At 47.0% G+C, this 26,996-nt stretch overlaps 1 protein-coding gene across 3 annotated transcripts; it reads left to right on the forward strand.

Moving 5' to 3' along the window:
* On the forward strand, window positions 1–26,996 carry CCDC124 (coiled-coil domain containing 124). 3 transcript variants are annotated; one of them, XM_038383870.2, is made up of 6 exons: window positions 953–1,122; window positions 2,156–2,238; window positions 3,273–3,444; window positions 21,738–21,924; window positions 22,389–22,503; window positions 24,346–26,996. In XM_038383870.2, the coding sequence occupies exons 3-6, from the start codon at window positions 3,286–3,288 to the stop codon at window positions 24,548–24,550; spliced, it is 666 nt and encodes a 221-aa protein (XP_038239798.1). In that variant the 5' UTR covers window positions 953–1,122; window positions 2,156–2,238; window positions 3,273–3,285; the 3' UTR covers window positions 24,551–26,996. The 3 variants fall into 3 exon arrangements, with proteins under 3 accessions (XP_038239797.1, XP_038239798.1, XP_038239799.1); XM_038383869.2 differs by lacking the exons at window positions 953–1,122; window positions 2,156–2,238 and adding an exon at window positions 1–258; XM_038383871.2 differs by lacking the exon at window positions 2,156–2,238 and having other exon boundaries at window positions 956–1,122.

The following is a 26,996-nucleotide window of genomic DNA, read 5'->3' on the forward strand; positions in this document are numbered from 1 at the left end:
GAGGGAAGGAGCCGGGGTGACGGAGTGCCCCGCACAAAGATGGCGCCCGCCCGGCCGCGCGTCGCGGGAGTGGAAGGACCCAAGCGGGGCCCCACCCACGGGCCTTCGCCTCCCCCTCCCCCGGCGTCCGTGCTCCCTTCCCCCCACCCCCACCCCCACCCTTCACGGCGGCCGGGGCGCGGCCGCTGCCCCTCCCCTCGGGCGGGGATAAGGCGCCCCGTGACGGGCAAAGCGAGCGACAGCCGGAGCCGGCAGCAGGTCAGAGCTGGGAGGGGGGAGCCGCTTCCCCCGGGGCTCCGGCTTGCGGACCCCTGGGGGTCACCCGCCCTGGGGGAGGGAGGTTTGAAGGTGGGGGGCAGGGGGCGGGGCCACGTCTGCGGGGTGGAGCTGGGGGGCAGGGTGTGGGTGGGATGGGCGGCTGGCTGGCTGGGTTTGGAGGTTCAGGGTATTGGAGCTGGGGGTATCTGGGGGGGGGCACAAGGGGTGGGGGGGGGGCTAGGCCTGCTCCAGCGTGGGCCAGGCCTGGGCTGGGTTCCGTGTAATCGTTCTTTCCAAGCAGTCTGTGCTTTGAGAGGGGGGGAGTGGGAGTTGACCCCTTATCAAGAGCCATGTGACTCCTTAGAGGTGTCCCCCCCTCCCCCCATGACTCCAGGGATGCTGTGTCTGTCAGGCCTGCCCGGGGGGGGGGGGGGGGTCCATCGTCTCAGCTCTCCCTGCTCAGGAGGGGTCATCTTCAGTTCAGGAAGGACCATTAAAACTTTAGAAAAAAGAAAAGGAGGACTTGTGGCACCTTAGAGACTAACCCATTTATTTGAGCATAAGCTTTCGTGAGCTACAGCTATCATCCGATGAAGTGAGCTGTAGCTCAGGAAAGCTTATGCTCAAATAAATGGGTTAGTCTCTAAGGTGCCACAAGTCCTCCTTTTTTTTTTTTTTTTTTGCGAATACAGACCAACATGGCTGCTACTCTGAAACTTTAGAGCGTCTTTGCTTCTGCTCACTCGTGTAATATCTCTGCAAACCCTGGTTTTAGTTCCACTTCCTGTGCGTGTGTACTTTATGCCAGTTAAATGTTTGCACGGTGCTTTGGAAAATGGGAAGTGCTGCGTAAATGAGGACCAGGTAACCGACTTCACACCTTTCTGTACGGTTGGATCCTGTTTGTCTAAAGAACAGTTTGCAGTGCACAAGTCATTCTGTCTGCTGAATCTTTACCTTGCAAATATATAAATTCTGGTGGGGCTTGTATCAACAACAGACCCTGTAACTTACACAATACCATTGTCTTGCCTAGACTGAGATTTAAAGTTGTGATGTTAAATATGTAGAACAACTTGCTTCTGAGCTGGTGTAGTCATGGTAGTGCGCCTTAATGTGTTACGCTTTGAGTTAAAGCGTTCCCCCTAGAGTTCGCCCTCAGCCTGCTAACAGATGTTAAAATACAACTTGTCTTCTCTAGAGTGTTAACATGTTATCTAACATTACTTTAAAAACATCTTTTCTTCTAGTGAAGATGAGGCATGACTGAGATGCTTGTTTTAACATAAGCCAGGGTCCTTGACCTAAGGAGTTTCATCTTTAAATTAGATATGATAGTGACAAGAAGTTAAGTTGGTGGGGAAGAGGAAAACAGGGTTATACAGAAATGTTTGCTTTCTTGGGATTTTGTTAATATGCCTTGTATTCCTATTTTAACTTGTGTACAAGCCTAGATTATCTGTGATATGTGAATATGTTTGAGATGACCTGATAGAGGAACGGGAGTCCAGGACTGGAAAGCTAACCTAGACACTTGTCTTGTGGGCTTTCATAACTTTCCTCTGCCCCATAATCTCATTTTGTGGTATCCTGTTAAAATCACTTGAGGCAATTAATAGAAGCGTCAAGGTTAATTTTGACTTATGATGTGGAAGGCATGAAGCTATAATGAACATTGCTAGTGGCAGACCTAAGTTCTTTAAAGGCTAGGAGGAAAAACCACAATACAGTGGGATGGGAGGGAGACTGTGTAGGACAAAGCAATTGCTCCTTCTGTCTGCTCTACATCCCAAAATGGTAAAGAGGCATTGTGTTAAAATGCAGACCATGTACACTAGCTGTGCCTTTATTGAATCAGAAGGTCTCTTGTTTTGCTTCCACTTATGAATTCTTGTAGAACAGGAAAGCTGTCATGCCTTTTCCTCTGCGAGTGACTAATAGGGAGAATCCTCACCACAGATGTTTAATAGTCACCAGCAGGTACGTGCACATACGCAGGCGTGGATGCATGGTGTCTGTCAATCGTAACTAAGTGAAGGGCTAGACTCAAGCCTTTTGTTGTATTTTGGAGATTGTAGTCTCCTCTGAGAGGAAATACTAGTTTTCTTCAGAACGCACAAACAGGACCTCTAGTGGAGTAACAATAGCTTACATGAAGAAAAATCTGTTTTTCCAGACCTTTGGCTTTGTTGGATAATCAAATTTTCTCTGTAAGGGTCAGTCTCAAAGGAAACCTAGAATTTCATTCTGTGGTCATAGCAGACTGGCTTTTTTTTAATGTACATTTGGTGGCTTAGCGGGCAGGTATAAGGCCAACCGGTCAGTCTTAAATCTAAATTGTGATGGAAACTAAATATTCTATGCGGAGGTTGCTCCACAGGTCAAGCCACACTAATGTTTTACATGTATATTGCACTTTTCATTTTCTAAGTACTTTACAAATTTTCACTAACCCTACCTGCATCTCTGCGAGTAAGTTAGTATGGGTGCTTGTCCCCCTTTTCAGATGGTGGGGGAGGAACAGAGGGAGAACTGGGGTTAGAAGTTGAGTTCTTGGCTCTCAGTTCTGCTGCCAGCCCCAGTCTGGCCTCTCTGTGATTTCAAAGCAGTTTGGCTCAGGCTTGGTCTACGATTAGAAGTTATGTCCACGTAGCTACATCGTCCCGGGGTGTGGGAAAAACCCCGCTACCCTGACCGACACAGCTATGTTGACCAACCCCACAGTGTGGATGCAGCTATGTCAACAGGCTGCTGCTGACATAGCTGAGCTGGTGTTCCTATGCTGACAGAAAAACTCAATCAGTCAATGCAGGCTACATCTCTGCTAGGGGGCTCTACCAGCTTAGGCTCTGTAGCATAGACATAGCCAGTTGGAAAAAGCAACTTCCTCTCTGGGATTTGGGATCAGAGCTGACCCCATCTATCAGGGGTTGTCACCTGAACCCATGGCCCAGGGAAGCACTTTGGCAATGTTTTTTTTTTTTTTGTTGTTTTTTTCTCCCTCCCCTCCACAGAGCACCCTGAGGGATGCCCAAGAAGTTCCAGGGCGAGAACACCAAGTCGGCTGCTGCCCGCGCAAGGAAAGCTGAGGTCAAGGCAGCAGCCGATGCCAAGCGGCAGCAGGAGCTGGAAGATGCCTTCTGGAAGGATGAGGACAAACATGTCATGAGGAAGGAACAAAGGAAGGTAAATGGATGGGTGGGGAGGTGGGAGGGAGATGTGTGTGTAAGGGAACCTTGTGGCAAGTCCTTGCATTCACACCTGGGAACCTCAACTTACCTTGCAGGGGCTGTTCCTGTTCTTCTGTTCCAAGGCTACCATTGGTGCTAGAAGCACTGTCCTGTCCTTTTTCAGGGACAGGAGATGGAGCTCATTGCTACCCTAGGAATGAGCAGAAGCAGAATGTAGTGAGGAGCATTAGTGTTCATGCACAACTCAGAGCTGTATTAGATTATAGAGCTGCCTTCCTAAGGGCAATGGTGAGAGCCCCATTGGAATAATTTAAACTGAATTGGGTAAAGTGCAGAAGAACCTGTTATAGGGAACAATCCTGCAGGAGCCTGGATGTCATGGACCCTAATCTTTTGTGCACTCCTGCAAATCAAAGAAATATACAATCCACAAAGGATAACCTCTGTTTGCCAGAAGCTGGGAATGAGTGATGGGGGATGGATCGCTTGATGATTCCCTCTGGAGCACCTGGCATTGGCCACTATCAGAAGACTGGATACTGGGCTAGATGGACCTTTTGATCTGACTCATTCTTATGATAACACATGACTTTTTTTTTTTTTTTTGCCTCTTATAACATTGGTTTTCTGGGGATGAGTTTTCCCAATTAGATTCTAATTAGATTCAAATCCTCTTACTGTGCTCTGTATGTAAATCATTTAGCTGTTCAATAGGTGGAACAGTTCAATGTTAACTTCTGGACTGTTCAGACTTGAAGGTTGTGCTGTATTCTTGTATGTTGTAGGACAGGTAAATTTCCCTCCCGTTCCAGTAACATTTTTTTGACCTACCATGTCGCTTTAAAGCTAGGAAGTTCTCACAATCCCCATGCAAGCAATACACAAGCAAGTGCACATCTTATTACTTCCATGGGTTTCCTAGAAACTTAATTGCCAACATTAACTGCTAGTAGAACTTGCTTTTCTAAAACAGGATTTGTTTACCCTGCTGATATCCTTTCCTAGCCCAAGGAGTTCTGTTGGAGTCCTGGAAATGAAATGCCTGATATGTGTAGGTCTGCTCTCACTGTAAACTCCATCAATGGAAGCTAAGTGGATGTGGCTGAATATATGGGGCTGGTCTGACCTCTGCTATAGTTTGCCCATTAATTTACATAAACAAAAACATTAAAGGCCTTTATGCTTCTTTAGAATAATGTATTTTGGCTTTTCCATTGCAAAGTACTTGTTACAGCTTCACCACCGTTGCAAAAAACTAGAGTACTCTTTTTCATTTAGGAACCTGGATACATTTTTTTCAAAAGCATCTCTTTTTTATTTATTTTATTTTAAATATAAAAGGATTTGGGGCTTGGCTATTTTAATTTTGCTTTCAGCTAAAATGGCTGTTAAACAAGTCCCCTAGGAATCAGAGTTAAGAGAAAATGGTTACACAAATGGGTTAAGTCTCTTCTGTGGCTCTTAACTCACTGATTGGAAAAACTTGTCTTCATTGCATCCTGATGCTTTTTCTGACCTAGTTAAAAATCCCCTCTTCACCACCTCTATCCCCCAAAAGTAGCAGTATTAGAAAATGTCCCTTTTGGCTGGTATTCCAGCACAGACAGATTTCTAGGTGTGCCGTCCCAGTGGGGTAGCTAAGCTGCCTCTTTTGGAGTTAGCGCCCAAAGGGATGTTTATGCCTGATCATCATTTCTGATGGTGAAAGGCCTGCTGTCTTGCGGCATGGCAGGTGGTGGTCTGGCACCCTTGGTGCTTCGATATCATGCCTGCATGTGATGCCAAACCCTCTCATGGCCAGCCATTGCTGCCTAATGGCGTAGAGACGAGCAGTTCTCCTTACCCTGAGATCACGCTGTAACCAGGTTTTGGGGAGCATTGCAGTGTGTTGGCAATAAAACATAAGGTCACTGCGCCAGCATCACTGCACTGGAGCCAGTGGCTTTATTTAAGTTAAATCCAGTGTGCAGCACAAGCTGATTGCTGTGGTGGTGATTCTAAGTTACTGAATTGCAAGGTGGTTGAACTGGGGCCTCTGTTTCTGCCATCTTGACTCAAGCAAGGTACTGGGAAAACCAATTGGAGGGAACAGTACCATGTTGCTGAAGGAGATGGGCTAAATGAGAGGAATCCAGTTCCTGGTACGCATGTTGCATCTGTGTATCAAAGTTCACGTTATGCCAGGCACTGCCCACACCCACTGGAACAGTTTCCAGTCCAAAGAGCTGACAGTATAAACTGGATCTTCACGCTTTTGTGGTTGATGTTCTAGGCTTCCTCTTGCGACCTGATGAGGTGCTGTAGTGGTCCACCACAGCCAGCTTCCTATTCAACCCACCATGCAGCTTGGGCCATTGTGGTCATGAGAGTGAGGGTTGGAGCAGATCCGTGCTGGGTTAGAACATGCACAGCAGAGAGTCCTTGTGGGTGGCAACAGAGTCCTTGTCTGATCAGGTCAGGGATCCCAGAACCAGTGGCTGGCTGTTGTAGAAATACCTGAGAGTGAATTTCCATTTCTAGTGTCTCTGGTCTGAAGATATCAGCTTTTGGTCTTTAATGCCCATTAATTCATCTCTGGTCTCTTCCCTGCTGTCTTCCATGGCATGCTGCACATCGGGCATCAGAATGAGAAATAGGCCCCATGTGTTTCATGGAGCAAGAGGCTTGAGGAGCATGTGTATAAACACTTTTTCTTTTTTCTGTAAAGAAAATGTTAGTAAGGAATTGACCTGATCAAACTTGGGTGTTGCCTGCGCTCAGCATGTGTAGTTTGCTTTTTCTTCCTCTGCAGACAGAAAATTGTTATTGAAGTAATCATAGCTTATTGAGCTGCTTGGTTCAGACTTCCCTCTGAAGTCTTAATGCTGCAAATACACTTTGACTGGGGATGTGGCCACGAGATGCGATCTTCCTCAGCCAAGCTGAGAGCATTAGACAAATGTAATATTGGAATCTCTTGGCATCTTTCCCCTCTCCACTTTTGTCTCCTTTCCTTCACCCTTTGAAACAGTCTCTTTGCTGAGCTTAATTTAATCTCGATCTGCATCACATCTTAATATGTGCAAGCATAGCTGGAAGATGCCACCTAGGCCTTAGTCTTAGGAAGCTGCTAATCAGTTGTGAAAATCTAAACTAATGCCTGGCTCCATGAGTATCTGAAACTTGTTGAGGCGTCGACCATCTTTCTCTCCTTAGGGAGAGTAGACAGTGCACTTTGCACAACTGCAGCACTGTGCTGCAGCTTTAAGAATATCCGTCGCAAATGGGGACATGGGCTAGTATTCTTTGTGCACCGCAGTTGTAGTTTGTAGTCCCTGCACATAAAACAGACCCCTCGATTTCAGGGCCTGGGCATGCTCCTCTAAAATGTCATGTCTTTGCGATTTTACTCAATGGCCTTTGATGGATACTTTGCCCACCTCTTGCTGCCTTGCTCTTGGGGATTCTGGAAATGTCACATGAAATCTGTGGTGCAGCTGGGAACAGAACCTACATTTCTGGAGTCCCTGTCCAGTGCCTTCATCACAAGGCCTCCTTCCTCTCTCTTATTGTGGTGCACTAGGAGCTGGACTGAGACCATCTCTCTCTTTGGCCTGGTGTACTCCAGAAAAGCTTTGCTGGTATAGATCTATTCCAGGGGTGGCCAAACAGCAGCTCACGAGCCACATGCGGCTCTTGAACGGTTAAAGTGCGGCTCCCGGGGTGGGGGGGGGGGTTTCTGCCTAATAAACTGGTGGGGAGGGGAGCTCAGGGCTTCTGGCTTACGGCAGGGCTCAGGTCTTCAGCCCTATAGGGCACCTCCCATGGGGCAGAAGCCTCAAGCCCCACCACCCTGCTGCCAAGCCCTGGCAGGTGAGCCCCAGTGGGTTCACCTGGCTCTTGAGGTGATGAAGATTATCATATGTGGCTCAGAGGGTCAGTAAGTTTGGCCACCCGATGTATTCATTGAACTAAACAGTCAATCTCCCTCCTGGTGATGCAGCGTATAAAGGCAAGAGTTCGGTTGCCGGTATAGTTTATCCAGTTCTCCAAACAGGGTAAGCTAGCTGGGCAAAAAGCCTTTTTTGCCAATATAACTGTATACACTGAGGCTTTTTCTGGCATGGCTTTATTGGTCAGGGAGGTGAGGGGGAGGAATCGTGCCCCTGATATAGTTGTGCTGGCAAAACTTTTAAGATCTTGTATGTGTCACTGAATAGCCATCAGCAGTTAATGACTGAATTGTCTGGGAAGAATTATCAAAATCCTCAATATCCCATTTCAGATCCCCTCTGAATCCTGGCCTCTAGATGCGTTTTTAATACCTCTAATGGTTCTGCATTTTTGTCCATCTGTTTAATATCTGTGATGGTTCTCCTATGTACCACTACTTCCATCTGTTTCCTTTGCCTGGCTTGTATTGTCATTCCTCCAGGCCCAGAGTCAGAATAGATGTAGTCTGTGTGGTCTAGATAGCAAATGGCAATTCTTGGATTTTAATTCTGCTGAGCCACGAGCTTGCTGTAGACCCCTGCGCAAATCCTTTTCTCACCTTGTGCCTGTCACCCAGTCTTCCCCCAGATGGGCTAAAAGGCAATACCTTTCACATGAGCCTCCTTGGCAAGCGAATAACCAAAAGGAAGAGTGTCAGATGCATGCACCCCATGATACGCCAGGAGATAAGTGAGGTGGGGATAAATCCTCTGTTTTACATGGACTCTGATTTTAGGAAGGCAGCTGCCCAAACCTAACTAAAGAATCCACCAAACGTATTTGGACAGGATCTGCCAAAGGATGGTGTCTAGCAGAGGAATGGCCTCACTCGGTGCAAAAGGGACTTGTGCTGCTTTCGGTTACAGCACGTGTAGGAGGACCATCTATAATGGTAAGCCTAAATTGCAGTAAAACACCCACGGCTGGCCTGGGGCAGCTCACTTGGGCTGTGGGGCTATAAAATTGCAGTGTCGACATTAGGGCTTGGGCTGGAGCTTGGGCTCTGGGACCCTCCCCCCTTCTGGGGTCTTGGGGCTCAGGCTCAGAATGTCTACACTGCAAAGTTTTAGCTCCAGTCAGCTGACTCAGGCCAGCCATGGGTGTGTTGTTGCAGCATAGACATACCTTTAGCATCTTGTTCATTCAGGACCAAAATGACTTTCCCCAAATCTGTCCAGGTGATGGCAGTAATGTACTACTGGGGCTGGCACAGAGACAGATTATCTCTTGATTTCCTGCACAATAATTTCCTCAGACTGAATGAAAACCGTGGGGATAGAACACTGCAGGGTGTTGGTTGTTTTGTTTTAAAACGCCCCTTTTCCCTCCTGCCCCCAGCAGATGCTGACCACCAAAGCCCTTGTGTTGTGAATTAGAATGTAGCGTGCTATTTTCCTCAAGCTGCTGCCTCCCTGAGTCATTTCAGGGTTCAGTGATTCTCTGCACAAAACAATTTGGTGGGCTCGTTTAAGCGCTATAGACACAGCCCATATGGTGGCACCTTAATATCTGGTCATTAGGAAGTTTAATGTCCAAAAGGCAACATCAAGACTTGGCTGATTGGATGACTCACTTGTGGCATTTGCTCTTGCTGTGTCTTTAAACCTACAGATGGAGAACTGTAGATGTATATCTTGGCTTTGCTGCGTAATGGAGTGTCTGAGCTAACGTCAGGCATCTATTTCTATTCTCCAGTATTTCTAGTAACAGACCACTTCTCGTCAGTTGCCATAGGGGACTCTGGGTTTTGTGCTCCTGCCTGAGAGGCAAATCATACAAACTAGACCCAGGCATCAGGGCTCAGTGGGTAAGGCACTGAACTGGGACTTGGATCTGGTTTCTGTTCCACTCTGCTGCTGCACTGGTATGACCTTTGGCAAGTCCTGTCTCTGTATCCCTTCCTGTCTTTGTCTTGTCCATTTCAGATTTAAGCCCTTGGGGTGCGATTTGTCTCACTGTGGCCAGTGCAAGGGAGCCTGCATGTGCTACCGTCATAATATAAAAAGAAAAGGAGTACTTGTGGCACCTTAGAGACTAACAAATTTATTAGAGCATAAGCTTTCGTGAGCTACAGCTCACTTCATCGGATGCATCCAGTGAGCTGTAGCTCACGAAAGCTTATGCTCTAATAAATTTGTTAGTCTCTAAGGTGCCACAAGTACTCCTTTTCTTTTTGCGGATACAGACTAACACGGCCGCTACTCTGAAACCCGTCATAATATAGATTGTGCTAGTGCCCTTACCCTGCTAAACACCGCTCTGTCCGGTGCCTTCCAATCTTGACCTGGCTCTGTATCCTGCCATTCCCGATCAGAAGGCCAGAAATTTGAAAGGCCCATTGTGCCAGGTCGGGGTTCAAATGTAGACAAACTAGGTAAAACACATCTGTTCTACACTTCTTTCATCCCACTCCTCACTCTTCCCTGCCTCCAGCACATGCCTCCTTGTATACAAAACTAGCCTGTTGCCTCAGTGCATTACCTTAGCCCCACCCTGCTAATGTGTCATGTGTTTAGTTAATTGCAAGAGGAAAAACAAAGTGCAGTCTGGTTGTGGCATACCCTTGAATACTGAAGCAACAAGTGAGGTGAGTCTGTAGGGAGCTCTGAAGGATGACAGATTATCAAACAGATCTACCAGGTATTGGGGAAGAGTCGTCAAATTGACTGACTGTCTAGGGTTCCTGTGACACAAATGTTGCATTTGCTGAAAGCACAAAGCTAATATTCAAAATGCTGTCCGGATTAAGAGGTTTTTTTTAAATACATCTCTTGAGGGAAGATGACTTTCAAATAAAATTGTGCTTGGGATGTAGAGACATGGCGAAAGGGAAAACTAATGCAAGAATAACACTTAGCGCTCATCTCATTTACAACTTTGTACATCCAGCACCACAAAAATGTGGCTGCTTCTAAGGTGGAGGATAGCGCATGGCACTGTTGAGAGTGGGGGAGGAAATGGTAGCAAGAAAGCTTCTCCATCCTATGTTGGAGGAAGATGCTACTCTGACATCCAGGAGAGCTTTTAAATCTCCTGTGTGTTCAGCCAAATGGTGGGCTGCCCCAGCCTCAGATTGCAAAAATTATTAAAGCTGGCTGTGTGTAGGAAACTCCGCTGTGCTCCTGTGCCATCTTGGGAGAGCCAGGCACTGTTCTAATGGGGGGAAAAATCTTGGCTGCAAGCCAGTCTGATATCGGTACCCTCACGGGGGTGTCCTCTCTGATTGGGAGTGCCCTTCAGAGACTGGCCATGCTGCCCCTAGTGCTCCTGCACGGGTTGTTGGAGAGCTGCCTCCTGTGTAAAGTGAGCTACCTCCCATAGCTAACCCCTGGGGGAATTCTGCACCAATGAGTGCGCAGAACATGCATCCTGCCTAGAATTTCATTTTTTTTTTTTCCCTCTAGAATTGGCACTGCAGAGCTGCTGGCTGCTGCTGCAGGCCACTGGACCCAGTGGAGCCTGGCTCCCCAGCTTGCAGCACGCCTGCACGGGAGGTCTAGCATGTCCTGAACGAAGGCCAGAGCCCCCCAGTTATCGGAGCATCTAGCCTGGGGGGATGGAAGCCCTATGGCTCTGCCCGTAATGCGTGCCAGGCCAGATTCTCATCCACCTGGGGATGGGAGTGGGCATGGGAGATCCAGCTGCGCCAGTTCTTAGAGTGCGGCCACACCCTTCCTCACCTTGCATCTTCCAGCGGGACAGTAATGAAGCTGGGTGGCGTGGAGCCTGCAGCTGGGCTCTGGGGGAAGAGGGTGCATGTATCTGGGCTGGGGGAGGCCCTCCAGTACCCCCAAAATACTTAGTGCCAGTGCGTGCACACCCATCTTCATCCCTCCAGCAGCATTCTCTATTTGCAAAATTGACATATGGTAACCCTATGGGGGCAGGGCAAAAAAAACAGAATTGACTAGAAGACCAGAAGGGCAAAATTTTCCCCCAAGATATGCCCAGTTGGCATGTGTGACGCACCCAGACTGTGCCCAACGAAAGCATAACCGAGAAATAGGAACTGGGTTGCCGTAGGGGTTTCTTTAACACTCTGCTCCTGGGGGAATCTCTTTTGTTGTCTATATTGTTACAGACATACTTGCTGACAGGTTTTTTGCAATAATAAATTACCAAAGTAATTGAAACTGGTGTGATTATATTGTGGTGTTTAGAAATAAAATAGGCAGAACTTTGCAGACTTTTAAAATAGCGTGCAGAACTTTTAATTTTTTGGTGCAAAATTCCTCCAGGAGCAATAGCTGTCCTCTCGGCAAGGGGAAGGGCCCTTTAGAGGGATTCAAATAGTGTTTTGACTGGTCTTCCACTTATTGGCTGCTTCACGCTGCCGTTCAGCTAAAGGCAGCTTTGAAGTGCCAGGAAAGCCATTCTCTGCCATGGGTGACCTATGCAGCCAGCTGCCTGGAATCCCTTTTATGCTCTCCCTCCACAGAGCGTGTCTGTAAGTGGAAGTATCATGCTGTTTCCCTCCACTTCACTTCTCACTGTGCTTCGCAGGCTTCTTCAAATGTCAGGCTTCAGGAGGTCTCTCCTCTTAGCTTCTGCACCCCAGTTGGAATGGAGGGAATCCATGGCTGCCACCTTTTAGAGAGAGTAGGCTTCTTGTGATAGCCAGCAAATTTAAAGGTCTGTGCATTTAATTGTATCTATCACTGGAAAGATAGCTGTACCCTTCTAACACATGACAGATGTCTCCCAAAACTCTGGCATCTGAATCCTGTGATGCTCTTGGTCATATTAGTCTGAATCTTGGGCTACAAGTTGGCACCTCTGAACACTAATATCCTCAACTGTAGTGTTCTCGCAGGCAGGTATCTTCCCTCCCTCAGTCCAGTATTACTCTGCAGCACCATGCCTTAGCTAAAGGAGGCAATGGAACGTTAAACAGCTGGGATAACTAGGCCCCACATCCAGGTCCTGAGATGGATGCTCACTGCAGCTACAGAAGTGGCTCTGAGCTTGGGGAGTGAGACATGAAGGGGGGAGAGTGAGGTCTGGTGGCTAGAGGAGTAGGAGATCTGGGCTCAGGCCTAAGTGCTAATTCTAGCTTTGCCACTGACTTGCTGTGACTTTACTTCTGTTCCTTCTCTCCCCGCCCGGCCCCTCATCTGTAAAATGGATCTATGTTGGGGGTTTTGAGGGCTGATCAATCTGACAGATGTGGAGAACCTCAAAGGTCCATACATGCACTCAGTATTATTCCAGCTTGCTTATACGCCCCTCTGCTTCTGACCATATCAGACTTTGCGTTGCCTAGTTCCTCTGCTCTGTGAGAAGCAACTACTCTTTGCTCTTCTAGCAGAGATCTCTGTGGTGTGCCTCAGTCTCCCACAAAGAGGTTGATTGGGAGCACAGCTGCTTCATTTGACCACTTGCTCAGAGCCATGCGGCTGCGACTTTTCTCCCTCCATCTAGGAGCAAGGAATTCATTGTGAAAGTTAATGAGTTGGTTCTCGCTTGGCCAATTCTTTGCAAGGCTGGAAACTTTATTTTGAATTGCTAGAAAGGCATGTGAGCAGAATGTCCAGCTAAGGAAGTCTTCCTTTCCTGTGCCCTGTTGACTCCGATGTTGTTGGGGGTTTCTCTTCCAGCTGGCTGATCGCTTTGCTTGTATGTTTCACTTATAAAAACAGAAGTGTCCCTTTCATCAGCACATTCGTGCTGATTCATTGCAGTGACACACACAACTAGGAGTTTCTTCTGGCTCAACCTGGTGAGGAAGTATTTAAATTCCTTTCCTAAGAGCTCCTGAGTCAAAAGCAGAAATATAAATTGTACATATCGTCTCTAATGTAAGAAAAGCCCCCTCAGTAGAAATGAGACTGCCCCAAAACTATTTAAACAGTTGTATTTGGCATGGAATTTCAGCTGTTACTAATATGTAGAGATCTCTTCCATAAAGGATCCTTCCCCTGAACAACTGACCTCTGTGCTGCGTCAGCCCATTAAGGAAATTGACATTTGTACACTCGGGAACTTGCTGTGAATTTATTTTTTAAATCCTCGTCCTCATGTGCCCACAAGCCTTATTACTCGGCCACTTGTGATTCAACTCCTGATGTCACTGCTGTTGCTGCAGACCTCCCGGCTTTGAACCCTACTAAAGGCCCAGAGCAGGTTGGAAAGCCAAGTGCTGATAGTGAAATTGGATCATGTATATTTTGCATGCCTTGTGACAGATTAGTAATGATTGGGCTTGATTACTTTCTGCAAGTGGAAGCCTCTCAATTCTAAACATTAGAGAGCAGGGAGTAGTGTTGTCCAGTGGTCAGAGCAAGGAACTAGGAGTCGGGGTTTCTGGGGTCTATCCACTTAACTACTAACATGCAGCATGAGCTGGAGGGAAGAGCACAAGTTGCTTCCCTTCTCTGCTTTAGTTTCCCCATCCTGTTTTTAAAAAAAAAAAAAAGTGGGCAGCTTATTTTGAAAGGGGATATAGGAATGCAGAGTACCATTCCCTGGATTTCTGTACTGTGAGACAAGTGGAGTCGCAGTGTAGAAATACATGGCTGAGCTACCTGTCTTGTAAAAACAAGTTACCCTACTAGCAAAGGGAGTAAAAGATACATTTTCTGTAACTGAAAATGTTTCTGTCCTGAAATGTACTGGGTTCCCTCCCTCAGCTCATTAGCACTTGTATATCCGCTCCTTATCTGCCTCTTGAATTATTCAAACCTACAGCCAGGCCTGTAGTATCGCAAAGGTGCTTACTGTGCCAGGGATTCCTTTTGGTTACCTTGTTCAGTCACACTGTCCCATCAGAGATAGGACAAAGCGGTATGAGAATAGTTTCGCTTTACAGTAATCCGTATTCTAGACACGCAACACCAGTATCATGAATACACTGCTGGTCCTCCTGTGTTTGCTATAGGTCTACCTAATTAAATTACTTATGCGCTCTCTCGGGTAGCTGTGTGTTCAGTGATTTCTTCTTTCTCTGGCAGAACTTTAACATGGTAGTTCCTACAAGTGTGATATTGATGGGGAGTAGAGGGAACCATTGAGTGGCCGTTTAGGCAGGGGGCAGATAGAGCCCAGGGCTTGGGCTGCCACTGATTACTGCTGTATATAATTTGCATTGTCCTGCCATGCTCCCACCTGTCCCTTCTTGGTATGTGACCTAGTGTTCGAGTTTCAGAGTAGCAGCCGTGTTAGTCTGTATTCGCAAAAAGAAAAGGAGTACTTGTGGCACCTTAAAGACTAACAAATTTATTAGAGCATAAGCTTTCGTGAGCTACAGCTCACTTCATCGGATGCATTTGGTGGAAAAAACAGAGGAGAGATTTATATACACACACACAGAGAACATGAAACAATGGGTTTATCATACACACTGTAAGGAGAGTGATCACTTAAGATAAGCCATCACCAACAGCAGGGGGGGGAAGGAGGAAAACCTTTCATGGTGACAAGCAGGTAGGCTAATTCCAGCAGTTAACAAGAATATCAGAGGAACAGTGGGGGGTGGGGTGGGAGGGAGAAATACCATGGGGAAATAGTTTTACTTTGTGTAATGACTCATCCATTCCCAGTCTCTATTCAAGCCTAAGTTAATTGTATCCAGTTTGCAAATTAATTCCAATTCAGCAGTCTCTCGTTGGAGTCTGTTTTTGAAGCTTTTTTGTTGAAGTATAGCCACTCTTAGGTCTGTGATCGAGTGACCAGAGAGATTGAAGTGTTCTCCAACTGGTTTTTGAATGTTATAATTCTTGACGTCTGATTTGTGTCCATTCATTCTTTTACGTAGAGACTGTCCAGTTTGGCCAATGTACATGGCAGAGGGGCATTGCTGGCACATGATGGCATATATCACATTGGTAGATGCGCAGGTGAACGAGCCTTTGATAGTGTGGCTGATGTGATTAGGCCCTATGATGGTATCCCCTGAATAGATATGTGGACAGAGTTGGCAACGGGCTTTGTTGCAAGGATAGGTTCCTGGGTTAGTGGTTCTGTTGTGTGGTGTGTGGTTGCTGGTGAGTATTTGCTTCAGATTGGGGGGCTGTCTGTAAGCAAGGACTGGTCTGTCTCCCAAGATCTGAGAGAGCGATGGCTCGTCCTTCAGGATAGGTTGTAGATCCTTGATGATGCGTTGGAGGGGTTTTAGTTGGGGGCTGAAGGTGATGGCTAGTGGCGTTCTGTTGTTTTCTTTGTTGGGCCTGTCCTGTAGTAGGTGACTTCTGGGTACTCTTCTGGCTCTGTCAATCTGTTTCTTCACTTCAGCAGGTGGGTACTGTAGTTGTAGGAATGCATGATAGAGATCTTGTAGGTGTTTGTCTCTGTCTGAGGGGTTGGAGCAAATGCGGTTATATCGTAGCGCTTGGCTGTAGACAATGGATCGAGTGGTATGATCTGGATGAAAGCTAGAGGCATGTAGGTAGGAATAGCGGTCAGTAGGTTTCCGATATAGGGTGGTGTTAATGTGACCATCGCTTATTAGCACCGTAGTGTCCAGGAAGTGGATCTCTTGTGTGGACTGGTCCAGGCTGAGGTTGATGGTGGGATGGAAATTGTTGAAATCATGGTGGAATTCCTCAAGAGCTTCTTTTCCATGGGTCCAGATGATGAAGATGTCATCAATGTAGCGCAAGTAGAGTAGGGGCATTAGGGAACGAGAGCTGAGGAAGCGTTGTTCTAAGTCAGCCATAAAAATGTTGGCATACTGTGGGGCCATGCGGGTACCCATCGCAGTGCCGCTGATTTGAAGGTATACATTGTCACCAAATGTGAAATAGTTATGGGTCAGGACAAAGTCACAAAGTTCTGCCACCAGGTTAGCCGTGACAGTATCGGGGATACTGTTCCTGACGGCTTGTAGTCCATCTTTGTGTGGAATGTTGGTGTAGAGGGCTTCTACATACAACCTCAGCCTGGACCAGTCCACACAAGAGATCCACTTCCTGGACACTACGGTGCTAATAAGCGATGGTCACATTAACACCACCCTATATCGGAAACCTACTGACCGCTATTCCTACCTACATGCCTCTAGCTTTCATCCAGATCATACCACTCGATCCATTGTCTACAGCCAAGCGCTACGATATAACCGCATTTGCTCCAACCCCTCAGACAGAGACAAACACCTACAAGATCTCTATCATGCATTCCTACAACTACAGTACCCACCTGCTGAAGTGAAGAAACAGATTGACAGAGCCAGAAGAGTACCCAGAAGTCACCTACTACAGGACAGGCCCAACAAAGAAAACAACAGAACGCCACTAGCCATCACCTTCAGCCCCCAACTAAAACCCCTCCAACGCATCATCAAGGATCTACAACCTATCCTGAAGGACGAGCCATCGCTCTCTCAGATCTTGGGAGACAGACCAGTCCTTGCTTACAGACAGCCCCCCAATCTGAAGCAAATACTCACCAGCAACCACACACCACACAACAGAACCACTAACCCAGGAACCTATCCTTGCAACAAAGCCCGTTGCCAACTCTGTCCACATATCTATTCAGGGGATACCATCATAGGGCCTAATCACATCAGCCACACTATCAAAGGCTCGTTCACCTGCGCATCTACCAATGTGATATATGCCATCATGTGCCAGCAATGCCCCTCTGCCATGTACATTGGCCAAACTGGACAGTCTCTACGTAAAAGAATGAATGGACACAAATCAGACGTCAAGAATTATAACATTCAAAAACCAGTTGGAGAACACTTCAATCTCTCTGGTCACTCGATCACAGACCTAAGAGTGGCTATACTTCAACAAAAAGCTTCAAAAACAGACTCCAACGAGAGACTGCTGAATTGGAATTAATTTGCAAACTGGATACAATTAACTTAGGCTTGAATAGAGACTGGGAATGGATGAGTCATTACACAAAGTAAAACTATTTCCCCATGGTATTTCTCCCTCCCACCCCACCCACCACTGTTCCTCTGATATTCTTGTTAACTGCTGGAATTAGCCTACCTGCTTGTCACCATGAAAGGTTTTCCTCCTTCCCCCCCCTGCTGTTGGTGATGGCTTATCTTAAGTGATCACTCTCCTTACAGTGTGTATGATAAACCCATTGTTTCATGTTCTCTGTGTGTGTGTATATAAATCTCTCCTCTGTTTTTTCCACCAAATGCATCCGATGAAGTGAGCTGTAGCTCACGAAAGCTTATGCTCTAATAAATTTGTTAGTCTTTAAGGTGCCACAAGTACTCCTTTTCTAGTGTTCGAGGTGGCTCCTGCAACAGTTTTGCCAACGCTAGTCCGTGTTCCTGGACCTTTCCCTAGATGAGGCATGTGTCTGACCAGGCTATGCTCCCCTGAGTCTCTGCTTGAAAATATTGTTGACACCTTGGAGCTGGTGCATGTGGAATGAAGAGCTAGGCAAGAACAAACACAAGTTGCATCACCTCTTAAGCGGGAGTGTCACTAGAGTCTGCTGTGTACTCCTTTTCTTTTTGCGAATACAGACTAACACGGCTGCTACTCTGAAATAGTGTCGGCTGTCTCCTGTGATACCATTGCTGTATCTGCAGCCGTGCCCAGTTAGCTTTAAGAGGAACAAAGAAAGGTCTGTTGCTCTGCTTTTATTAGCAAATGCATGAAATGGAATCGCAGCTCTGGCAGAATGTGTCTATTTCATACTCAGCAAATCTGTGTAAAATGAGGAGTATGCATGGCTCTTCCTTATTCAGAGCAAACACAGGGATGAATCTCTCAAGTTCGTGGTTTCTCCAGATACACTAACCCTTTTTAAAGTGAATTGAAGGCTGTGAACAGGCTGAAACAGATTCTAGCAGGCTAGTCAGGAATCCCAGCTTAAGTCGGCTGTCTAAACAGAGCTGCCTTACTCCAGAGAAGTGGAAAGATGCAAGGGGAGACTTCTGTCTGTGGTTACTTTCTCAGCTAGGCTTAGGAAGTGCTGTGGGGGCAAACTTCAGTGAGTGGGGTTGCAACCCTGCATGTGGGGTAGCAGTACCACTCGGGTTTGGCCTCACAGCCCCTCTGTTGTGGTGGAGGGGCCATGGGGCCAAATCTCAGTGAGTGGTGCTGTGACCCTGCCTGCCAGATCACAATGCCACAGGGTTTGAGGCCCTCTCAAATGGAGGCTTGGGGTAAACCATCCTTTTTTGCCCCCCCCCTTTGCCTCCAGGCTGCCTTGTTGAGAGGCACACAAGCACCATGACAGGGGTTTGAGAGAGATGCATTTCAGAGGGACCTGCTCATCAGAACTGTTCCCTGCGATTAGGAAAAAGTTCCAGCTTGCTTGTGGGCTTTACAAAGAAACGGCAGCTGTAGCTAAGCAGGATGAGGGATGCTGGATGCAGACCAACCCTGTCAGTTCTCACAGCTGTGGCCTGGAAGCATGGCTTTAGATGCACAGTGGTTCACCAACAAACTACTGTGTCAGGATGGAGCGCTCCACTTGTGTTTTAACTGTGACCATATGTGCGGGTTTTAAATCCAATTGCAAGTCATCTCCTACAGCAGAGAACCTCAATGTGTAATTGACTCTTCCTAGCTTAATCTGAATTTGTAATGAGGGCTTTAAAATCCTCCATTGTGGCATGGCCAGGCTTCTACTTCATAGTAAGCAATTGGTACTAGTAGGAAAACTGTCTGCTATTGAAGTCAGAAGTACTTAGTTAAAAATCTTGTTAAAGCTTTTAAAAAAAAAAAAAAAAAACCCATAAAGCAGCCCTGCAGTGAATTCTTCTTGCTGCCCAGAGATACAGGGGTTTGGGCAGTGGACACTCAGGGAAAATCCCCTACTGGAGGGCATGTTGACTTCTGGCTGATGAATGGGACTTGTGCAAGATCAGGCAAGAATTGAAGAGATTTGGGCTTGCAGAGGAAAAGGCAGTATTCGGGCCAGAGAGAACAGTGTAGTGACAGCAGAAATAGTATCTTTGTGACACACCTGCTGGCTACTGCCACAGTTCTTCTTAGCCTTGTCCACTCTGCAGTGGTCTGCTGCCAGGAGAGCTGGCTTCATTCTGCCATCTGTTAATGGGTTAAATGCTGATGGGTGAATCTGTTCTTGCATCAGAGCCAGTAAAAAAAACAATGAATGGCTTTTGGTTTTGGTTGTTCACCCTGAACTTAACGCATTAATGAAAATTATCTGGAAAGACCCTTCTATCTGTGACACTCTTCCCTCTTTAATGGAGTCTGGAGAACCCGCTCATCTAAGGCAGTTGCTCAAGTAAGATCAAGAAACGGAATGGAGAGGATGCAATGTAAAGCAAGTGGGCTCCTCCAGCTCTTGTAGGAGCCAGGGAACCTACTTAATGTGGTATAAGGCAACTCCTGCTGGGACAGGCCAGGGCTGGCTGAGCCAAGAGCTAGAACAATGTAATGTCCTCTCCAAAGGCATTGGAACAAAGCACTTGGTGAGACAGAATTTGAAGCCTGCCAATTGTAATAAACTTCATCCCCCATAATGGCTTTTTTCCATCCTGGATTGTAGCTGCTCTAAGTCTGAGGTATGCTAGTATCCTACTTCTCAGCCTGGATTGAAAGGCTTAGTCCTTATCAGATGGTGGCTCCTGGGGCACATTTTATATTGCTGTCTGTCTGGTCTGAACCTCCTTAAGCTCCCAAGCTGAAGAATGGCTTAATGAAAATTTGTTTTTCCAAAGTAGCTCTAAAACCCAGCCTTATTTACAGTCTCTAAAGTGGGCCATACCCTGACATGCATAATACCATACTCCTTAAACACAGTGAACAAGGCAGGGTGCATTACCTCTTCAGTTGTTCTGCTCCGCAGCTGCCTTTCAGAGCAAAACCCATGATAACGCCTGATATAGCTAGCTGTACCATCCCCGTGAATAATGGATGAGACCCATAATTAAGAGTGGCCATGTAACTAACTGAAGTACTGGACTGCTATTGGGACTGAAGTTGCTTTGACCCTGGCAGACAATCAACCTGGACAGAATGATGTTGCTATTTGCCATGAAACATTCTGGGACTTTGACTCAAATATGAAAATAAAACTCAAAAGCTGCTAAAATCCTAGTGCATGATTGCATTATTGTCTCCTAGCAGTGCCTTTGCCAGCAAAAATGGAGATTCAACATCTTGGGTTAAAATGGCAATGTTCCTTGCTTAAGGACTACAATAATTGCTTCAGATTAGCCTTTTGATTCTCTCCCTTTAAAAAAGGAGAAATCTGAGAAACTGCTCAGCCTTTTGATCTGAATGTCAAGACTTCTGAACTTTCCAACTCTGACCCTTTCACTCTTATTAAAATTAACCGTGGAAAACTTATCCTGATTAATGGTCTTGGTCGGCATCTCTCTCCATTGACAGGTCATATTTCACCACGCTGACATCACAATGAACCAGTACACAATGACAGATTAAGGTTGGGGGGGAGGAATTGGCAACAGCACTGGAAGTGTGAAATTACCTCATCTAATTATGATTCAGAGATGGGCCTTGAAATCCCAGGATGATAGGCAAAATTCCTGGCCCACTTTTTGTGAGGTAGCCTGGGGAAGGGGCCTAGAATATAAAGTTTGGCAGGGCTTCGATGAATTCTGCTGCAAACACTGGTGGGGACCCCATGTGCCATCCCATATTGGACATTCCCTTATTCTCATGACTGGGTGGGCAGCCAGCAGGGGTCATTGAGTGACTCACAGCTCACGATGGTGAGTCAGCAGAAGTTGATGGGAGACTGGAGTTTGAAACTAAAATGTTACTGAGTGAATATAAAAACAGCAGTGTGCTAAAGAGATGCCTTAACACCCCCCCGCCACACTGCGGGAGACGCACTATTGTAATCTCTCTAAAGGCTGGGTACCTTTGTGTTGCCATGTTTTATTACTTGTCCTAAATGTAGACCGGCGCAAGTCTCCTTCAGCATGGTGTTCCTAATCCAAATGCAGCCTGTGCTTGGAGGCATGCCGACCTAACAACTAGTGGATCTCTGGATATAAACAAGGGATCTCTCATGTTCCTGCATGTAGCAGAGCTACCAAGTGCCTCTCATGTTCTGGCTTCGCTCTAAAAGCGTTCTAGAGCATCTTGCTCCAAGTGGAAAAGGTGCTAGGCAGATGACTCAATTGTCCATGCTTGGTGGCTATGGTGTATATTGGAGTGAGGGGCAGGGAGAGCAAGTGGGCTGATATTATTAAGAAGCTAGATGCCCATCTCCGTACAAGTCATTTTCTCTCTGGTCCTAGCAGAAGGGTGGACTTGATTGAATCAAAATGTCTCTTCCATCTCCGTCTCCTGTGATCCTAAGTTGCTTTAGAGTGGCTGATTTGATGCTGGAAGTGGGCATTGTGGGACAAGAGGCTTGGGGCAGAAGTGACCTCACATTGTCTCCTCCTTTCAGGAGGAGAGGGAGAAGCGCCGGCTGGAACAGCTGGAGCGCAAGAAGGAGATGCAACGCCTGCTGGAAGAGGAAGACGCGAAGCTGAAAGGAAAGCTACCGAAACCAATCACCCCAGGCAAGATCACCAGGGCTCAGATTGAAGAGACAATCCGGAAAGACCAGCAACAGAAGGAGAACGGAGATGAAGGTTTGCAGCTTCCCTATCATTATACCATTGAATGTCCCCTACTAGCACGAGGGTTTGGTATGCTTCACAGGTGGACTGCTCAGGCCCCGTGAGCACCCCAGAGAGCAAGCCACTTCTGTCTCTTTGGCAAAGTGCAAGATGTCCTGGGGGCCAGAGAACCCCTAGTTACCATGTCCAAGTGATGCACCCTTGTTGTGTCCCTGCTAGGGACTGCAGTCTGTATAATTAGTCCCAGTATCTCCAAGCACAGAGAGAGAGAGGCTCCGATCCTAGGAGATTAAACTTGCATTTCACTCTCCAGGATCCTGGGTAAACTTGCTGTTGTGTTGCTCTGTACACCAGACTTGTTTAACCCTTAAGGTATTGGCCTTCTCCAAAGTGCCAGCCAAACGAATACTTCTGCACGTCTTAAAGGCTTCGTCTAGCTGGGAGCTGAATTTTTTTTTCCCCCCTTCCTGTTCCAGTGGAGAAGCAGAAGAGCCACCTTGATGTTCCCTTGGAGGAAAACTTCAACAGAAGAGTGTTGGAGGAAGGCACCGTGGAAGCCAGAACCATTGAAGATGCTATTGCAGTCCTCAGGTATTTGGCCATAGCTTCATGGTGCTCCCTTTGGAGGGGCCAGTTTCCTTAGATTCCCTAGAAGCAACACTGCCCTGAAGGAGCCAGGCACCTTTGGGTGCTTTAACACTTAAAAATGTAGCCATCCCCCTCTGATGCAGCAAGAACAAGGCAAGTCCATCAGCCTTCTGCTGCACGCCCTCTAATCCCTGCCCAAAAAGCAAAACTTCCCAAAAGCACGGTGTAACCAGGCCTTAATGGGTTACAACTGAGGATGCCAAATTCAGGACCAACTGCTGAGAAATGGGGCAAATGCAACCCAAAACTGGTGGCTATTTTTATAAGATATACCAAACAAGCAACAAAAGTAAACTCCTGTTTCCCCACACTGGCTAACAAGAAAACATAAAGGCAGTTTCCTTGGGCATTCCAGTTCTTATCTCTGAATCCAGTGTTTTTAGTGGTGATATGAGTGAATTTTTACAACTAGTCTCATCAAATAATAGGTTCTTCTGATCCCAAAGGACCAGCCACATACCCAGGTCACTATATAACTTAAATCTTACCCAAAAATCACACTGATGCCAATACTTTATCTATCTAAAATCTAAAGGTTTGTTTATTTAAAAAAGAGAGAGAAAGGTGAGTTAAAATTGGTTAAAGGAATCCATTATGTACAGTAATGGCAAAGTTCTTGGTTCAGGCTTGTAGCAGTGATTTGGAATAAACTGCTGGCTTAAGTCAAGTCTCTGGAATACGTCCACAGCTTGAATGGGTCATTCAGTCCTTTGTTCAGAGCTTCAGTTTGTAGCAAAGTTCCTCCAGAGGTAAGAAGCAGGATTGAAGACAATGGAGGTGTTTCCAGGGCCTTTTATAACTTTTGCCATGTGGAGGGAATCCCATTGTTCTTACTGTGGAAAATTACAGCAACAAGATGGAGTTTGGAGTCACATGGGCAAGTCGCGTGTCACCTAGTCACAGCAGGACATTTCATTAAGTTCAGAGGGACGTCTCCCATGGCCCATTAAATGTTCTTTCGATGGGCCACTCCATTTGAATAGTCCCTCCAAGATGTGCTGGGTGCTACCTTATGGATGGTACCCTAGAAGCCAACAATTGAAATCCAGGTCTAGAGCCAATATTTTCCATACAAAAATGATTCCTGCAGACGGATAGCATAATCATAACCAGCCAATCCTAACCTTTTCATCACCACCTCACTAAACAACCTTTGTACTATATTTGCTGCAAATATAGAACAGTGGTTGCAACCATGTTCTACATGGTCATATTTTAATCAGATAATGTCAGTCAGAATAATGGGGGGGGGGAAGCATCATTGCTTTTTGTTTGTCCTCGGAGGTATTCCATTTGCTGCGTTTACAAATGGGGCTAAGGCCTCCTTTTGAAACTCCCCTGGGATCAGAAAAGCCAGCTGTCCTCTTTCTGCTTCCAATGTCCTCCTGGGTGGTGAAGATCCCACCAGCTTAATTCTGCCAATCCTCCTGTTTGATGCGGATGGAACAAAAGACTCCAGTTTGCTTTCCTGGTGCTCTCTACAGTTCTGCACAGGGGTTAGAGCTGTTGTGTCTGAATGGGCAGACTGGAGATGCCTGTGGAGCAGAACTGCTGTGTCAGAGGGTGTCTTTCCATCACTCTTCTGACTGAAGTATCCTCCAGACATTGTCACTGCTAAGGAAACTCAGCCATAGATGTGGTTAGAACTGGAACAGGCCAATGATCTAGCCCAGCCTCTGACCAGTTTAGGATTAGTCCCCAGGCCCTGGGCTGAGCTGGTGCCAGCTAGAAGCGACCGAGATTCTTTTTTCCGGTAGTATTCCCCCTTTTTAATTCTCCCCACAGTGTTGCTGACGACCTGGACCGTCACCCAGAGCGCCGGATGAAAGCTGCCTTTGCCACATTTGAAGAGATCAACCTGCCACGCCTGAAGCAGGAGAACCCCAACATGCGCCTCTCCCAGCTCAAGCAGCTCCTCAAGAAGGAGTGGATGAGGTCCCCAGACAACCCAATGAACCAGAGGCACATGACCTACAACAGCCAAAAATAGAACTGGAAAGAAGCCAGCCAGCCATCCCCCTGAGGACAGGGCTCAGCCCTAGGTCTTCCTTCAAACACGTAAGAAAACAAAGCCACCCAAGGAACCTTGCCTCGTTTATTCCCCCCACCCCCTCTCCATCTCTTTTGTGCCCTGTTGTTGGACTCCTAATTAAACATGAGGCTTCCTGATCCAAACAGATGCGTGCAGCTCTTCTCGGGGCACCCCAGGAAGCCTGGCTCCCTGATTTTTGCCTGGAGCCTTGCCTGCTGCAGATGTTCTGAAACTGTCCGTTGCGTACAGACCTCTCCAGAGCAGCCAGTTTTTTATATCCTTAGGCAGCTGGGCCAAAGCAACCCGGATGGATTAACTCAATCTTTAACTTTTTTTAAAATCGTGGTAGTCCTTTTAGAAGTGTCACTTCTGCCCACCCTGGAGAGCTCAGAGCATTGTACCAAATCTGGCACTGCCACATGGACATTCCCAGCGCCATCCATGACTGTCTAGACACCTGAGCTGCCTAGCACCACGTTTAAGCCCCTCTCCCATTCAAACTGAAGTGTTCTCTTTTTATCCCCGTCTCTCTTGTAGCTGCCCTAACACCTTCTTTACAAGAATCCTCTTGCAATACTGAGCTGGTGACATGTGGCAAGAGAACGGCGCGAAGAAGGCATCTGCTCTGGGCCGCAGGTCAAGCAGTGCTAGGTTGTTCTGGGAGGAGGTAATAACCCTAATTGCTAAGCCACCATCCTGCCTGCTGCTGCCCACTGCTGTTCCCTCGGTGTCAGTCAGTGACACAGCGGGGGCAGGGAGTGGAATCAGAGGATATGAACAGTATTAGAGGAAACTCTTCCAGTGCAGCCACTTGTCGTTCTCTGCCTTCCCTTCCATCTCCAAGGGAAAAGCAAAGGACCCTGCACTAGCACAGTGCAGTTGCCTCCCTAACACTGCAGAATGTAAGGTGCTATCACTTCTCTATGCAGAGTTCCCCGCAGCCCGTGTGGGGGGAAGCCTAGAGCTTCGCAGCGGGAGATCAGAACGGGACTTCAGAGAACACTACACATGGAGAGCAGTCTCAAGCAGGGAAGACTGGGGCCTCTTGTAGCCTGGAGTGTGTGTGTGTGTGTTCCCCTCGAAAGGGAAATGTGGATCTTGCACCTTGGCAACTAATGCAAGGGGTCAAAATGACTTTCTCCCACCTACTGCGTGAAAGCACCAGTTTGACACCCTGCTCTGTGTTGCCCTAGACACACCTCTTCACCAGGAGCCCTTTAAACTCTGCTCACTGGCCCAATCAGCAGTGCCATTGTGTTTTGTTAATAGTCTTAACCCTCTCCCTTCTACAGTATTGAAGCTAGGTAATAAAATATCCACCATGAAACAAAAGGCTGAGAATTCCCTTGCAAGAGATGCCGTGTTCCTGGAAACACCAGGTGTGCAGCTAAAAGGGCTTCGTGCTAAGGTGGAATTTTAGCCCTCGTATTAAAGGTACAATGCTTACCTCCCCCCGTTCGTGCCAAACTGTGTTCTAACCACCTTCTTTTGAAATTAAAACCTCACAAGGTTGGTCCAAGGCCATCACCCTGTCTTTGTGCTTATGCTCCATGATTGCAATCAGCTCCAGCCCCAACCCGTGCCATGTCTCTGGCATGTCAAGCCTATGCTGCTGTAATCTGGCATTTAATCCTAACCTGCTAGCTGGGTGAACGAGGAGACCGTGCTCAGCTGGGGATGACTTTCTTTGTAAAGTTGCTCCATGAGCTAGCTCATGACCCTCACTTCCATCGCCCCCTACCACAAAGCACTAGTCTGTAGGCAGCCTCTCCTAATTTCTTCACTGGCTAAATCTGTGCCTGCCCTGGATGGAAATTTGACTACAAAGGTCAAGTTTAGGGCTGGCCTCTATTGCAGTAGGAAGATGTAGGGAAGCTTTTTGTGGAGTCCTTAGTTGCCAGACTGCAGGGGTGGGGATTTCTTTTAATGGCACTAAACACAGAGGGTAATCTCTCCACCTGCTGCACTGATTAGGAGTGGCCTACCACATGCCCACTTGCTGTTGCATTTGGAGTGGCTGCTCACTCACTGTGGTAGCTGTGAAGAGGTTCTGATCTGAGCTTAGAGAGACCATAAAGTTTGCATTGAAAACCCTTTTAACTGCAGCTCACCTATTGCTTTGGCTTCATATCCAGACAGGTACTCTTCACATTAAGCTTTGTCCTCTTCACACCCTACTCCAACTTGTTTCAGAAACAGGATGACAGAAACAGTCCTACCCCTTCCACTATCCCCAAGAGTTCAAAGAAATCCAGCTGGCACAAGGACAGGGAGAAATGCACTAACATCTTTCCCTCTCCTTTTAGTGTGAAAAGCTCCCTATTTTTGTTTTAATCTAATATTAAAAATGGAAATCCCATCCTGTAAGCTATTGAAGAAATAAAGCCTTTGAATCATGCTGGCA

Source organism: Dermochelys coriacea, chromosome 25 (assembly GCF_009764565.3).
Source record: "Dermochelys coriacea isolate rDerCor1 chromosome 25, rDerCor1.pri.v4, whole genome shotgun sequence".
NCBI lineage: Eukaryota > Metazoa > Chordata > Testudines > Dermochelyidae > Dermochelys > Dermochelys coriacea.

Excerpts from the sequence above, each read along its gene's own strand:
- CCDC124 (XM_038383869.2), top strand. The coding sequence starts at position 3,286 with ATGCCCAAGAAGTTCCAGGGCGAGAACACCAAGTCGGCTGCTGCCCGC. Across the intron at positions 3,445-21,737 it reads TGAGGAAGGAACAAAGGAAG|GAGGAGAGGGAGAAGCGCCG; the intron begins GTAAATGGATGG and ends TCCTCCTTTCAG. Across the intron at positions 22,504-24,345 it reads GATGCTATTGCAGTCCTCAG|TGTTGCTGACGACCTGGACC; the intron begins GTATTTGGCCAT and ends TTCTCCCCACAG.